At 33.9% G+C, this 17474-nt stretch overlaps 1 protein-coding gene across 2 annotated transcripts in view; it reads left to right on the forward strand.

The window, feature by feature from the left end:
- The window catches only part of Pgr (progesterone receptor), a 76369-nt gene extending 60451 nt beyond the window's left edge, over window positions 1–15918 (forward strand). Inside the window, exons 5-8 of one of the 2 annotated variants that reach the window (XM_015489959.2) lie at window positions 7239–7383; window positions 9077–9207; window positions 12867–13024; window positions 15722–15918. In XM_015489959.2, coding sequence (XP_015345445.1) covers window positions 7239–7383; window positions 9077–9207; window positions 12867–13024; window positions 15722–15877 — 590 coding nt within the window. In that variant the 3' untranslated portion in view covers window positions 15878–15918. Of the gene's footprint in view, window positions 1–7238; window positions 7384–9076; window positions 9208–12866; window positions 13025–13582; window positions 15327–15721 lie in introns of those variants that run through there. The other variant, XM_048795588.1, reaches the window with a different exon arrangement.
- The last annotated feature ends 1556 nt before the right edge of the window (window positions 15919–17474 follow it).

Genomic DNA, 17474 nt, shown 5'->3' on the forward strand with positions numbered 1-17474 from the left:
CTTTGTATTTGTCTGTTTAAGTTGTGTGTATCCTCTTGACTCAATCCAGGTAAATCATATGACTTAAGAAATTTATCGATGTCTTCACTATCTTCTATTTTATTGGAATATAATGTTTCAAAATAATTTCTGATTATCTTCTGTATTTCTCTGATGTCTGTTGTGATATTGCCTTTTTCATCCCGTATGCTGGTAATTTGAGTTCTCTCTCTTCTTCTCTTCTTTAGCTTGGCTAAGGGTCTCTCGATCTTATTTATTTTTTCAAAGAACCAATTTTTAGTTTTGCCAAGTTTTTCAATTGTTTCTTTTGTTTCAATTTCATTGATTTCAGCTCTGATTTTAATTATTTCTTGTCTTCTACTACATTTGCTGTTGTTTTGCTCTTCTTTTTCTAGGGTTTTGAAATGAAGTGTGAGATCATTTATTTGTTGGTTTTTTTCTTTTTTTGCGGAATGAACTCCAAGCAATAAATTTTCCTCTTAAAACTGCTTTCATTGTGTCCCATAGAATCCGATATGTTGTGTTTGTGTTTTCATTTATCTCTAAGAATTTTTTGATTTCCTCCTTTATGTCTTCTGTAACCCATTGATCATTCAGTAACATATTGTTAATTCTTCAAGTGATGCAGGATTTTTCCTTCCTTCTTTTATCATTCATTTCCATCTTCATTCCATTATGGTCGGATAGGGTGCATGGTATTATCTCCACTCCTTTATAATTTCTAAGAGTTGCCCTATGACATAATATATGGTCTATTTTTGATAAGGTTCCATGTGCTGCTGAGAAAAAAGTATATTCGCTTGATGATGGTTGATATATTCTATATATATCGGTTAAGTCTAGATTATTGATTGTGTTATTGAGTTCTATGGTTTTTTTATTCAACTGTTGTTTGGAAGATCTGTCCAATGGTGAGAGAGGTGTGTTGAAGTCCCCCATAATTATTGTGTTGTGGTCTATTTGTCTCTTGAACTTGAGGAGAGTTTGTTTTAAGAACATAGCTGCACTGTTGTTTGGTGCATAAATATTGATAATTGTTATGTCTTGTTGGTGAATGGTTCCCTTTAACAGTATATAGTGTCCTTCTTTATCCCTTTTGATTAACCTAGGTTTGAAGTTAATTTTATTTGATATGAGTATGGCCACTCCTGATTGCTTCCGAGGACCATGTGAGTGGTATGATTTTTCCCAGCCTTTCACCTTCAGCCTGTGTATGTCTTTTCCTATCAGATGAGTCTCCTGAAGGCAGCATATTGTTGGATCTGTTTTTTTTTTTAATCCAGGTTACTAGCCTATGTCACTTAATTGGTGAGTTTAAGCCATTAACGTTTAGGGTTACTATTGATATATGGTTTGTACTTCCAGACATGTTTATTTATTTATTTATTTATTTATTTTAATTTGGCTTGTTTTTCCTCTTTGATTATTTTTCCCCCTTTACTGAGTTGCTTCATACTGTTGGTTTTGGAAGTTGTTTTTCATTTCCTCTTCTTGTAGTGTTTTGCCCAGAATTCTTTGCAGTGCTGGTTTTCTGGCTGCAAATTCTTTTCACTTTTGTTTATCGTGAAATATTTTAATTTCATTGTCAAACCTGAAGCTTAGTTTTGCTGGATACAATATTCTTGGTTGGATTCCATTATTTTTCAGCGTTTGAAATACATTGTTCCAGGATCTTCTCACTTTCAGCGTTTGTGATGAAAAATCAGCCATTAACCTAATTGGTTTATCCTTGAATGTAATCTGCCTCTTTTCTCTTGTAGCTTTTAATATTCTCTCCTTGTTCTATATGTTGGATAACTTCATAATAATGTGTCTTGGAGTTGGTCTATTACGTTTTTTTTATGTTTGGGGTCCTGTAGGCTTCCATGATTTGGCAATCCATTCCATTTTTCGTGTCTGGAAAGTTTTCTAAAATTATTTCATTCAACAGATTGCTCATTCATTTGGTTTGAACCTCTATACCTTCCTCTATCCCAATGACTCTTAAGTTTGTTTTTTTATGATATCCCATATCTCTTGGATGTTTTGCTTGTGGTTTCTTACCAGCCTTTCTGTGTTGACTAGACTCTTTTCCAGTTTATATACTTTGTCTTCATTGTCTGATGTTCTGCCTTCTACTTGATCTAGTCTACTTATAATACTCTCATTAGAGTTTTTGATTTGGTTTATGGTTTCCTGCATTTCTAGGATTACTGTTTGATTTTTTTTTTTAAATCTCTATCTCCTGGTAGAGTTGATTTTTTGCTTCTTGAATCTGTTCATGTAATTCATTTTCAAAGTATTCTTTCATTGTTTGGATTTGCTGTCTAATGACTTCTTTAAGATTCCATTCCATCTGAGTCAGGTATGCCTTGAGTTCTTTATCTGACCATTTTTCTGATGCCTCTAGGTTCTCCTGTAAATTTAAGCTATCCTGCATTGTTTGTAATCCTTTTTTCCCTTGCTTTTTCATGGTGCTCATGTTACTTTCCAACTTTATTTGACTGCTGTGTTTCTGTTTTCTCCTATAAATTTTTTTTTATCTCTTCAGGATCTCTCTTTTGTGATGGGAGACTATGTCTGGAGATGTTGGGCTTTATTGTAATTTAAAGCAAATTCATTCCTTTCATAAAAGGCATACAGATTCTGAAGGCATATAGCGATCCGCAGTTTGGTCTTAAGACTTTATGTTTAGGTAGGGTGCTGAGATGGTATGGAGGTTGGTATGTCTTAGTTACTTTGGAAGATTGCTCTACAGAAGGGGGATATTAATAGGCGAATGGGCCAGGGTATTAGGTAGTGGCTAGGGACTTAGGAGCCCTATTTACAGCCTCAAAACATTCACCTATTTGCAATTAGAAAATTACACGTAATGAAAGTCGTAATGCTTGTGATGAACGGTAGGGGAAGGGGAAGGAAGAAGTCCTTAAAGAGAAAGAGGGAGAACAAAATAGGTAGAATACAAGAAAATGGTAAGAAAAATAAAAATTGAGAAGAGACAATAAAAAAAAAAAGATAAATGCAGTCTTAGAGTTCTGGTTTCTTCTCTTCCAGTAGGTGGAGCTGTGCCCTCAGAGCCGAGCTTCTGCCCTCCATATGCAGGGAACAATCCCTGTGCGGTGGCTCCCCTTCCCCTACTGGGCAGCTCTCCAATCCTGGCCACCCAGGGCCATTTCTGGTCTCCAGCCCCTTCCCCCCTTCTCCTGCCAGCCAGGCCCCACTCACTGGTGGGGTTCTCCACAGATCTAGTTACACTTGCAGCCCCCTGGGAATGACTAAGCACTCTCTCTGTTAGCCATTGGCCCAGACCCCAAGGTTGTGGAGCAGGTGATCTGGGGGCCGTCAGCTTATTTTGCCTGGTCCCTTTCGGTAGCCACGCCCCCAGGAGCTGGGGGTTGGGGGGAACCTTGGCTGTCGCCCCTGGTGGTAGGGGAAGTTGGAGGTCAGGTGTCCCCTCTGTTTCCCTGGGCTCCTACAGTCATGCCCTTGTATATCTGGTGATAGATTATTGAGATTTCCCAGCTGTATGGGGCTGGTGGGGTGAGAGTCACACACCTGTTGAAGCTGATTTCCCTGGGAAGGGATCCCGACTGCCGAACTCTGGTGACCTCTGCTCTCTCTAATGGTGGATTCCCTTACTGGTATGTCCGATGGGAGGGGTGAGTCTGGTCTGTCTCTGGTCTGTCTCCGCTTCAGTTCTCCGTCTGCTGTCTCCTGGAGGCTTGGTTTGTAGCCTCTTCCAAGGGTCCAGCTCTTGGTTTCTCTGCTGAGATGCCTCCATCTGTCTTTACACCTCTCGCGGTCTCTGGCACTCCTGAATCGCCTGGGTCTGCAGGCTGCCAGACAGTCAGCAAGCACCTCCGTGCGTTGCAGCTGAGATTCGCCCATGTCTGAGCAAGCAGCTGCCTCGGGGAGCCCAAACTCCCCGCCTAGGTCTCACTTCAGCCGAAATTTGCTGGGAGTTTCTCAGCAGGCAGAGTCCAATTTTTCTGAGGTCTCACTCTGTCCTTGTGGCTGAGGAGGTGGAGGGATCGCTGCCTCCCCACCCGTTGCCTTGTTTCCAAATAAATATATTCTTGGAGAGTACAGTGAACAATGTGTTAATGTTTTAATACATCTAATTAGTTTAAACTAACTCTCTACAAGACTGCCATTTTATATATTTACATACGTGAAATACATAATTTTTTATATAAAATAATGTTAAATATGTTTTCTGGAAAATGTATATTCCCAATCACTTTTTTTTTTTATCTTTTGAATTTTACTGCCATTAATAACATACTTTAGCTATATTATACAGGTTGTATAATTGTTGAAAAATGTCTCCTGACACATAATTTTTATTTCATTGTGTTTTAAAATAGAGACTTCCTATTGGGCTGATTAGTGGCCTTCATAGGAATATTATTCTAATAAGCAATTCTGTTATAGGAGCCATTCATAGACTAATAATAAATATCTCAATAGTGCTCCATGATATGCATAATTATCCATTTGAGTCTTATAGCAACTTACTGAATTAGTTATAAGTATCAGTGTGATTTTACCCATGAAAAAATTTAGATTCAGTCATGTCAAATAACTTGCCCAAAGTGGCATTTATCAAGTGATGGAACCAAGACTTCTTTTCTCCAAAACTATTTGTAATGTAAGAAGACCAGCTATAGACAGGTTAATACTTGCTTCCCTTTAGAAAGTCTTCCTTTTCACAAGTTTGGCAAATTCATTACTATAAATTTTATCAGAGAATTAATGTTCCATTTCTGTAAATCCTGTTAAACATTCAATTGACAAGATTTTATGTTCTAGATTTATTGTGTTGATACTCAGTTTTGTTTCTAAAAGACACATTATATATAGACATGTACTTGAAGGTGAGTTTAAGTCATATTAAAATAAAGTACTGTGAAAACCTCGTGCCAAATTTTTATTGGCTGGTTATTTAGGGAGTCTTTCTGCACCTGAATAAGTCAGAATTCTTGGAAGCCAACAACAACAAAACAGTTATTTATAAAAACAAACAAACAAAAACTCTATTTTAAAAAAGGGGGGGGGATTACTGGGAGATCAATAGGGAGTCATTGAATAGAAACTAGAGAACAAACTTGGAATATGGTAGAAACAGAGACATAAATTAGCATGACAAACACACCCTTTGGATTCCTCTATCACTTGGTGCCTCCACCAGGCACTACTGCTGTCAATATTTAATAACAATATGTTTTGTCTTTGCTTTACTAACCCTGATTTACTAATCCTGATTCAAAGTGCCTTATCCAGAGGCCAGACCCAAGCCATAAGCCCAGGGAAGCAGAGCTTTTAGCCAACTTCCTTTGTGGAAAGGTGGGGCACATGCTTTCACCAAACTGCAACCAGGGTGATCTGTACTGCACAGAGGAAGAAAGGAAGGAAGTTAGACAATGAAGAGCCCATTCCCCAAGAGGAAAACTGCTGCTGTAATATCCCTAGTTGTAACATGCTCTAGAGTTCTTTGCAGTCCCAGTGAGGTTAATGAGTTCTCAAGAGAGAGCATCAGCCTTCCTGATGTTCACATGAGATGGGACCATCTTGAGTGTGTGAGAGAAGATAGCCTTCAGCTCTGATAATTCCTTGAAATGTCTAATGTAGTCAAGACATTAATTTATTTTGCTCTTAGTATCAAATAAATTAAGTTTTGCTTTAATTTTACTACTTGATCTAGTCTACTTATAATACTCTCATTAGAGTTTTTGATTTGGTTTATGGTTTCCTGCATTTCTAGGATTACTGTTTGATTTTTTTTAAAATCTCTATCTCCTTGTAGAGTTGATTTTTTGCTTCTTGAATCTGTTTATGTAATTCATTTTCAAAGTATTCTTTCATTGTTTGGATTTGCTGTCTAATGACTTCTTTAAGATTCCATTCCATCTGAGTCAGGTATGCCTTGAGTTCTTTATCTGACCATTTTTTCTGATGCCTCTAGGTTCTCCTGTAAATTTAAGCTATCCTGCATTGTTTGTAATCCTTTTTTCCCTTGTTTTTTCATGGTGCTCATGTTACTTTCCAACTCTATTTGACTGCTGTGTTTCTGTTTTCTCCTATAAATTTGTTTTTTTTTTTTTATCTCTTCAGGATCTCTCTTTTGTGATGGGAGACTATGTCTGGAGATGTTGGGCTTTATTGTAATTTAAAGCAAATTCATTCATTTCATAAAAGGCATACAGATTCTGAAGGCATATAGCGATCCGCATAATAGTTAAATTATGGAATCAGCCTAGTTACACTTCAATAGATGAATGGATAAAGAAAATGTGGTATATTTACACAATGTAATACTATTCAGCTATAAAGAAAATGAAATTATGGCATTTTCAGGTAAATGGATGGAACTGGAGACCTCATGCTAAGTGAAATAAGCCAATCCCAAAGAACAAAAGGCCAAATGTTTTTTTTTCTGACAGGTGGATGCTAAATCACAATAGGTGGAAGTGGGTAGGGAAAATAGAAGTACTCTGGATTAGACAAAGGGGAATTAATGAAGGGAGGTTGAATGGAAATAGGAATGGAAATAGGAAAGATAGTAAAATGAACCAAACATTACTTTCCTATGTGCATCTAGGAATATATGACCAATGTAATTCCACAATATGTACAACCAGAAGAATGGGAAATAATACTCCTTATATGCATAATATGTCAAAATACATTCTACTGTCATGTATAACTAATAAGAACAAATTTTAAAAGTATAAAATAAAAAAATTTGACCCCAAACTTCTGGAATCTATGATATATAAGCATTGCTAGAAATTTAGATATACCACAATTGAGGGCACTGGTTTTATAAAGTAAAACCAATTTATGTTTAAATTCCCCACAATTGAGATTACTCAACAAACTGAATATCACTCAGTCATGAGCTCTTGGTCTTTCAGGAAGCTTTGCCTAGCCTGCCTTCTGATTGACTGGTATGCTCCCTCTTAGCTTTCTCATCACTGCTCCCCTATGCTTGTCTCTTCTGTTGAGTGGTGACCTTCTGTTAAGGGTGAAGATTGATCTTCATCTTTATAACCCCAGCATTTTAACAAGGTGCCTGGCACACATACGGATCTCAGTAAATGGGTATTACAAGAATGAGAGATGGGTGATTGATGAGTTCCTGATTTTAGGAAAAATTATATTAAGATTAAAACCCTAATTATATCTATTTTTAAACTTCTATGTATTTTCTACATTTTTTACATAAGTGATCATTTCATTTTAAAATTGTTTTTTAGGTTTTAGAACCTTACATATTGATGATCAGATAACTCTCATTCAGTACTCTTGGATGAGCTTAATGGTGTTTGGACTAGGATGGAGATCCTACAAACATGTCAGTGGGCAGATGTTATATTTTGCACCTGATCTAATACTAAATGAGTAAGTAGTAAATGTTGTTGTCTTGTTATCATCACAAGTGTGTTTGCAACATAATTTTCAAAATTATATTTCAGTAAATGACTATACATTTAGTATCTTAAATAATGGAATTTCCTTAAGTATTTTTCAGAATTACTTCAGGATACAACTTGATAATACAGTCTTAATAAAAATCATATCATTTGTATCAGTAATTTGATATTTTTTCTTTTTTTTCAATATTTATTATTGTCTCAAATAAAAAATTTTAAATTCTTCAAAATTATGCCTAGAAATAGGCTTTAAAGACAACATCAAGTATTTACTTTATAAAGTTAAAATTTTATCCCTTAGTATAATGAAGATAATGAAATAAATTAGAAATATTTTTTAAAGTATTGACTTAACTTCAAAAAGTAAAAGCATATTTTTTCTTACAGGAAAACTGGGCTTGTAATTTATTTTAAAAACTGAAAAGATAAATATTTAATTTGCCTTATTATACATAAATAATCAATTAATTTTCTACATATGACCAAATTAAAAATCTTTTCATCGCAATATTTATGATGTTCTAATGATGAATGATGACTTACAAGTATTTTAAATTAGTAACTTATACCTTGTGTAAGTTTTCATAGTTTATGGTAATTTTCATATTTCATTCTGTTTTATCTTACAAGTCCTTGATTATAAGAAATTAGCATCCTTCATTTTATAGTTCAAGAAACCGAGGCTTAGGTTAAGGGTCATGTTTTGCTCATATGCAGAAGTGAGAGAGGAAAAAGAAAAACCAAGTTGGAGGTAGATCTCCTAAAAATGAAGGGGAGATCAATAGAGAAAAGGGATCAAGATGTGAGAGATACAGAGGGAGGAAGGAAATGCTGGGGAGCGATATTGGCCAAATTATATTAGTAGATTTATGTCTTACAAACACATAACAGCAAATCTCATCAATATGTACAACTATAATGAACACACACACACACACACACACACACTCACACCCTGCTAAAGAATCAGGATTAATCTCAACTCTTTTGAGTCAAAACCTAGTATCTTTTTCACTATTCCTGTTAGCATAATTTGATTGATGTGAACATTATAAAATAGCACAGGGTTAAAAAAATAAATGTCCTCAACCTTCAGAATTGGTGTTTGAGCTTATGAATTATTATTATATGCTTGCTAACATTCCCTTTTATCCTCTATGTCACCATACATTTTCCCTAGGAAAGGTCACAGAGTGGTAACTTTCTGCAAACTAAGGCAATTCTCATGTGAATTACACACAAAATTATGTGTGCACACACACACATACACACACACAGAGATATGCTTTCATAGAAAAAAATCAACAGTAAATAAAGCATTTCTGAGCATTCTTTACCTGCACATTTTCAAATTCTACAATTTTGCTTTCCTTTCTTGGTTTAGGTATTTAAAATTTTATTATAAAAGAAACAATATTAATTTTGGTCTATGTGCATCTAATAGGATTTTCTAATTTTAAAATATCATAACACCAAATATTTAGTATTGTACTGTAAAAAAGCTTAAAGATGTTAAAAACTCCAAATATTTATTGCTTATTAAAAAATATTAGTCATAATCAATAATATGAGAAATAATTGTCAAAATCATATTCCCTAATAGAAACACTGTTTTTTTTTCACCTATTGCTTTTTCTTTTATGTGTTATGTGTGGTTCAAGGCAGCGGATGAAGGAGTTGTCCTTCTATTCTTTATGCCTTACCATGTGGCAGATCCCACAGGAATTTGTCAAGCTTCAAATTAGCCATGAAGAATTCCTCTGTATGAAAGTATTGCTACTTCTTAATACAAGTGAGTACGAGTAACTTAATAAATGATATTTAGTTTCTTAACTTTAAATTCATTAGGAAGGTCTCAAACAATATCATATAATATATATGAGGTATAAATCTTAGATTGTAACTGTAAAGGAACAATATCCAATGTATTGTCATAGACATTAATAAAATTACTTCATCTTTTGTCATATCTTACCTACCATTATAATATAAAATGAGCTAACCAATTTGTTTATTTTAGATAAAATATGATTAGATTTTTTATGTTCGCCTAATTTAATATTGTATTCTGATTAATATTACATAAACGCAACCTATGCTTCCTTTTATAACCGCTCACAAAAGTATTTACTATATATAAAATACACAAAAAATCTATTTTGTATGTAACTATTCTCCTTATATCCAGATAGACTAACCATTGCAACAAATAGATATGAAATTCAGCAGCTTAGTACATTCACACTGTGTTTTGTCATTCACACACACACAGTCCAGTGGGGTAAGCAGAAAAACCCATGCTCCTTCCATCAAGCGGCTCCACCTTTCTGTGGCTTGGAGTGCACCATTGCTTCTAACTAGAAATGAGAACTGAGTGAGCAAATTTGGAGGCATGATTTGAAAGTGTCATGCACCATTTCCACCTGCATTCCATGGTCCACCTGCCTGCAGCAAAAGCTGGGACAGCCTGGCTGGATGCCCTGGAGCCAGAAGGAATGACATGAAACCGAGTATTGGTCACCAAAGAAAGGGCAAATATCAACTTCATTTTTTTCTCATACACAAAGAATACATTGGCCTCTACCTCAGTAGATTCCCAAGGGGGTGTGGGTAGGAAAAATTTTTTAAAAATAATGGTAAAAGAGCTGTTTACACTTTTCTGTGCCCTTTCATTGCACAGGGATGTTCAACTCTCAAATGTACAAATCTATGCTTCCTTATTGGAAGTGATTGGAAGAGAACCACAGGGAGCTAAGGCCTTGGGTTGAGCTGCACCAAGTGTCTTTCTCAGCAGCATTTTTGCAGTGACTTCCTTCTGGTGGCACAAATATCAATTGGCTGGGAGAATAAATTGGCAAAATTATTGAAAATCCATCTTTGAATCTAGGAGGATAAATAGATAAGAATTATAAACATATGAGGGAAAACAAACTAGAAGAAATATAAATTATTTTCAAATATCAGATAGGAAAGAACTTTGTAAAATTAAATCCAGTGGTAAAAGTGTCAATGAAAAAGTTTCAATGATATGATGTTTTAAAAGTTTAACCTCCTATTTGCCTCTAAAAATTAAAATACAGATCTCCAGGAACAGATGACTGATTAAAATGCATATATTTACTATTGTTCCCCACAAAACTACACTTAATCTTAGTAAGTGGATTTACCAAGAAAATATCAAGAATAATGGTTTATATTCATATTCAAGAGTGAGGGAGATACAGGATTGTTTGGAAACCTCAAAGAGAGGTGTCCAAGTTTGAAAAAAAACCGGTAATATGAAGAAACTTGAAAGAAGAGTTTATAGATGAACACATACTATTTACATATACATGTCATACAGGAGTTTTCACCTGAGCAAAAACTTCATATTGCTGTCACCTGTCCAGAGAACTGTTTATATTCAGAATCTGAGCATTTGGAAACTCAAAGTTGAATAATTAACTTCTTGGTTACCCTTTGGCTTGTATGTGTGACTAGAAGAGGGGACTTCAAGGTCTGATTGGGATGCAAAAGATAAATAGTAGTTTTTAAAAAGTATTTTCCTTCTTGCTGAGCATACACATTTACCTTTAAACCAAGATAATTTCTTAATAAAAATATTATTAAGGGTCAAGATCATGGATGTATAGTAACATAAATTAAGAGATTTTGTTATTTTTCCTTCAGTAATGGATATAGCACAGGAAAAGCAGATGGCACACTTAAAGTTGAACATTTGTTTGTAGGAAAAGTATACCTAAAGGAAAAAAAAGAAGCAAGGAGGAAATTGGTACTGGTTGTAAACAAAAATAACCAACATGGTTTTGGTACCATTATGAAAACACAAATAACTGGGACAGAAGCAGACCTCAAATGGACCAGCAAGCTTTCTTGTATTCCACAGCAGAGTCAATCAGTCAGGCACAGGAGGGCTCATTTTCTGGGTACAAAAATGGCACACCAGTTACAGAAGGAGTCTGAGTTTTATAGTTCACAATGAGGGTGAATTTATCATTGGAGACTGAGACAGAATGTGTCCTTCGGGCAGTCAGGTAAAAAGTTGTAAAAAGTCTGAAACTCATCGTCACTGGGCAAAGTTCAGAACTCAGCGTTCACTGCTTATCTTCTTCCTCCGGGACCCGCTGTTACCCAGAGCTTCCCTATTTCTTGGATTTTCCTCCTTCCAGGACTCATGGGCAATGGCGAAAGGGTAAAAGTCCAGGGCCCCGCATTTCAGTTTCAGTGTCAACCTCCTCCCTCAGGACCCATAGTGGTTAGGAAGGGATGAATGTTTGCTTTTGATGCAGATGGCTGGAGATAAACCCAGGAATGGATGAAAGTTTGCTTTCCTTCCCTGAGGGCCCATTGTTACTGGGAAAAGATTCACTGAGAGAGGTTTAATGTTTGGCTAATGTCCCTACCTCCTCTGGAGATGAGATAAATTTTTCCCTGGGGCTGTCTTATAGGAATATTATTTTCCATAACCCTTCACTGGTGGTATAATTGCTAGAGAAATCAACCAGGGTGTCTTAGATCAGTGATAGCAGAAGGACCTAAAAGATTTATGAGAAAACAATGGTGGAATTGATAATGAAGTGAAAATACAAGAACTAGTAGTTATGCCTAAGATCTGCATACAGGAATTACAGATTTCAGAGATAAATATCCAAGTTATTAGTTGATATTGTAAGGAGAATAATTGGCATTTTCATTAAATCAAGACTAAAATGTGAATAACAGTTTTCACACTCAGTATTTAATATTGTTCCATAAATGTTGAAACAATGCAATGAATTGTGAGGCAGAAATGAGAGCTACAACTATTGGAAATGAAAATGAAATATTTGGATGTTATATTTTTGAATACCAAGAAAATCAAGATTATCCACCAAAAATTGCTTGAATTAAAAATAGACTACAACTAGGTGTCTGCATCTAAGAGTAATATTCAAATGTTAATAGCTTTCTCCCTATATCAGCAGATAGGCATTAGAAAATTTAGTAAAGCAATGTTAAAATGACAAAAACAGAAAAAGACAACTTATCTGGGAATAATCTTAATGAAAAATATTTGAGATTTGCATGAAGAAGAAATTTCAAAGAAACCAAATCATTTGTTAAAAAAAAAAAAGAACCAGAGTACATTTATAAACCAAATCAAACCATGTATTTGAGGTAGGATGATAGAATAAATTCTGGTGCTTTTCTGAGTAAATGCTGACTAAGTTAAATTCATAATACAGGTCTGAAACAGGTAAGTTGAAATGTTCTTTAATATGCCTAGTTGGTCTTATATTCTTTCAGAATTAGAAGTTTCTATATACTGATGTTATCCATACCACTGTCTTTTCCCTACTTGAGGTGGTTTTATTAGGATTACATATAAAAGAAATCATCTAGCTCAGAAATGTATAAGTTGTTAGTGTTATCTTTTTAACATAACTGCCACTTGTAATTATCTTCCTACAGTTCCTTTGGAAGGACTAAGAAGCCAAAGCCAGTTTGAAGACATGAGATCAAGCTACATTAGAGAGCTCATCAAAGCAATTGGTTTGAGGCAGAAAGGAGTTGTCTCTAGTTCACAGCGTTTCTATCAACTTACAAAACTTCTGGATAGCTTGCATGATGTAAGTATTTTGCTCCCCAGGATATCAGTACTTGTTCTCTAGATTTATCTAACTTTTTAAATGTTAAATCTAAATTTTACTTGATATGTTTTCATCAAATTTGTATTTGTGCTCCTGGTTTAAAGAGTTCTGATATCATACTGTTCTGAATTTATATTGGGCTTTTTTTTCATTTTCAGTGTAGATCACTGAAATAGACCTTTATTAGTATTTATATAACCGAAGAGTAATTTAATGGCTGGTAGGAATTAGGATACATTTCCCAGAATATGTTCTAAAATATTTTGCTTAAAACTAGCAAAGTTTTTTATATAGGTAATAAAAGCAAAAGTATGGATGTAGAAAATAATAATCTACCATTGATGTGGAATTCTAAATAACGTGGCTGTTGGGAAATCAGGCACTATATAGCAAGAGCTAAAATTTGCATGCTTTTCAAGGTTTTATTTTTCAGAATTTATCTTAAAGACATAATTAGGCAAGAATTTAAGTTTTTAAATTATTTCTGGATTTTTTTTTCTCTGCTGTGATGAACAACCCAAAAATATCCAACACCAGAACTGGATTATTAAAACAAAACATATGTGGTTAGTCAAGACATATCGAATAGAAGTTTTTATTGCTGCAATGCTCAGAAACCACATTAAAATGACAGTTAAGCCATAAAAAAGGATATCTACTCACCAGGTCAACTTTTGAGTCCTTACTTCTGAATATGAATAGATTGCCAAGAGTGTGAGCTATTCAAGTGAAGCCTCTAAAATGCAAAGCAGACAACTAAATAAGCAGGAAAAAAGCAGCTTGAAGGAACAAACATCAGTACAGACAACAAAAGAACACTTTTAAGCCCCTCAGAGAAATAAGAATGATATTTTGTCTAAGAAAGGAGAATTTAAAAAATGAACATTAAGCAAGAAAAATGCTTTTGGATGATTAAATATAGAGAAGAAATTAAAAATTCAACAAGAGGGATAAAATATAAACTCTCAGAAAATAATTTAAAAATTAATTCAAGAAAAATTAGGAGAGAGAGCAAATTTAAGGAATTAATCTAGGGATTTCCACCCCCAATTAATAGGAATTTCCAGAAGACAGATAAGAGAAAAATCAAAAGAGGAAATTACATAATAATCAAAGTTACTGGAACTGCAGAATATGAGCTTTAAACTCTATGGGCATGGTGTACAGGTATTGCATACTTGAACAAGGGTACATTATTATAAAATGTGAATTCAGAATATCAGAAATGAGGAGACTATCCTAAATATACTAGAGATCAAAAGAAAAAGTCACAAACAAATTCTCCACATTAAGAATGACATTGGACTTCTCAAAAGCAACACTGGAAGCCAGAAGATGGAACGATGCATGAGCAATGCCTCTAGAATTTTGATGGAAAAGAAAATTTATTAAAGAATTAGATTTCAAGCCAATTCACCAAACGAGGCAATGATAATATAAAAGTAGTATTTCTACTCATGCAGTCTCAGAGTTTATGTCAAATATAACCTGTCCTGAGAACTACCACAGAATGTGTCACAGCAAAACAATAAGCCAAAGAAGTACAGGATCCAACCCAAGAGTGATGCCAAAGATGCCCTAGTAATTGTACAGAGCAGTCTAGATTGGAACAGCAAGACAAAGTGTTCTGGGATACCAGCTTCAGGGATTATTATTGGGAGACCGCTGGTAGGCATAACCATAGCAAGGTGAATTTTTTCATTGCTATCAAGAAAATTTGACTATGGCTTTGTACCAATATGAAGAAACAAAGCAAACAAGAATACTAGGGGATTAGCTCTTACAACTTAAAAACAAGTCATGTAAAGAAGGAAATGTAATCCAGAAGGGAAACAATACAAATCTTTGTAATATAATTGCTGGAAACTGATTTAGCCAAATATTGAAATGTATGCAGAGAATGGGGAGAAGAGAAAATATGGTTGAGGAGCAGAGTATGTAGTATAAGAGAACTAAATCCTCAGTTTTCATAGCACGACCTCAATAATGTCAGAATGAAAAGAAAATGTTTATTTGAGATACAGATATAAATGTCAAAAGACACAGATTTTAAAAATAAAGAAAGTTAGTTGTGTCTGGGGAGCTGAAATAAGAAGTGCATCAGGGAACTGAGGAATTTTGTTGCTGCTGCTACTGCTGTTTTTGTTATAAACCTTGAAGTTCTTTTTAACTTTCAAAATCACATACATGAATTACTTTAATAAAAATTAAAATTTGATTAAAATGTTGAGTTATTGATATAAAGACATCAACATATAATTATGTGAAAAAGCCAGATTGACAAATAGAATTTATGTCATAATTTCAGTTAAAAAATATATGTGTAATATTGTCAATAGGCTTATGTATGCATATATATATATATATATATATATATATATATATAAAAGAGGAAAAAACTTGAAACTGTTTTGAAGCTGAAATGTTCACTTTGGTTATTTTGTGGAAACATGGATAAATGTCATTCCTTTAAATCTTTCCTTAGTATTAGAATGTCGCATCATGAGTATATGATACTTGCGCATTCTAGACAGTGATGGGAATTATTTTCAGTTTGGAAGGAAGAAAGTCTTGACAAGTATTTCTATTGTTAGGAATATGTTATGTTTGCATAGCATACAAATCTACTTATTTATTTATTTTTTTACATTTCCTACCCATTTGTTAAACTGACAGCTTGTCAAACAACTTCATCTATACTGCTTGAACACATTTATCCAGTCCCGGGCACTGAGTGTTGAATTTCCAGAAATGATGTCTGAAGTTATTGCTGCACAGTTACCCAAGATCTTGGCAGGGATGGTGAAACCTCTTCTCTTTCATAAAAAGTGAATGTCAGTTTTCTTTCAAAAAATTAAATCTGTGGTATGTCATTGTTTTGGTTAGGGTTATGAGGTCTTTGGTTTTTATATTCTTCTGAACGCCTTACATTTATAACATATCATATTGTGTAAATTTATGAAAAAAAATGTGAGATTCTAACTTTCCTTTGTTAAGCATCATTCAAATTTTAAAAGTGTCTTGTGTACCCATAGTTTCTTTTAGAGTTTTTAAGACTGAAAGATTGTTGAAGTAAATTATGTCTTATCCATATTATTTCATAGCATTTAGGTGAGACTTTTTAACTTTTGCATCAAACAAATCTTCTACTTTAGAAAAAAAATTCACATGTAATAATAAAAGTCTATTATATATACTACTTATGGATAACTCACTTTACCTTCCTAGTTATGCTTAGAGAAATGAATCTTTAAATGGCAGGCAAACTTTAAACAAAAAATTTATAATCTTAACTAGATTTTCAAAAATTTTTTAATGGAAAAAATATAGAAATGGAGTATAAAACCAAAAATGGATTGATGTTTCTCAAAGTAGGCAAAACAACTCACATGTTAAGATCATTGTCCAGGCCAGAAATACGGATCTCTAGTAAAGAAATTAATAAGTAGCCCTGCTGTAGTAACAGTATTGGAGCTTTTGTTGGCTTTTTATTAAATATTTTGGGGGAGGGAATTGTCCTCAAATAAAATATTGCGATTAGAAAATAGAGGTCAGAAGAATTTTGTGACCTAATTCCATTCCTTATCATTGGTGACATGCAGAAAGTCACTCGATCTTACTGATTTTCAATTTCCTGATCTTTAAAAGTAAAATGTAAGAATATCTTTCCTGCCAAATGCTTCTTTTGGCCAGAGTTTCTTATTAACATCTTCTCAAACCAAAGATAGAAGGAAGGGAAGGAGAAAAGGAGGAAAGAAGCTTAAAGGAAGAAAGGGATATATATATATATATATATATATATATATATATTTCCTTCTCTCCATTATTCAAACATTTGAGGATGGTGTTTTTCAGTGAAATATAATAGATGATTCTCAGGTTGAAAAATTTTGTGAGTGCCTCTGATCCAAATCTAAAGGATACTTCAGGAAATAGATGAATCTCAGGTTGAGAGCTTCTGACCCAATTCTAAGAGAGCTGCTTCAGGAATTACTAGATAATGGCTTAAAACAGTACACCCAATTACAATAACTAGAAAGCACACAATTCACATTGTTACTTGAATTGAAAATATTCCTTTGGAAGACAAACAAGAGTAATTTTGTCTGTGGTGAATCACTGGAGATACTTTTTTTACAAAAGAAAAATATATAAAAGAAAATATATACATATATATGTATATACACACACACATATATATATGTGTATATATACATATATATATATTTGGTACTTGGTATATGTACCAGCTGTTCATTAGACCTATCTGGCACATAGAATGTGTACATATACCAAGTTCCTACTGCTGGTGAAATGCAATCAAAATCAATTATTTCCTTTTATAAAGTAATTTATATCAATTTTAGGCATATATATGTATGTGCAAAATTTTTAACAACTCATATTTTTTTCCTAAGTTTCTTCAAAA

Source organism: Marmota marmota, unplaced genomic scaffold (genome assembly GCF_001458135.2).
Source record: "Marmota marmota marmota unplaced genomic scaffold, marMar, whole genome shotgun sequence".
In the NCBI taxonomy this organism is placed as follows: domain Eukaryota; kingdom Metazoa; phylum Chordata; class Mammalia; order Rodentia; family Sciuridae; genus Marmota; species Marmota marmota.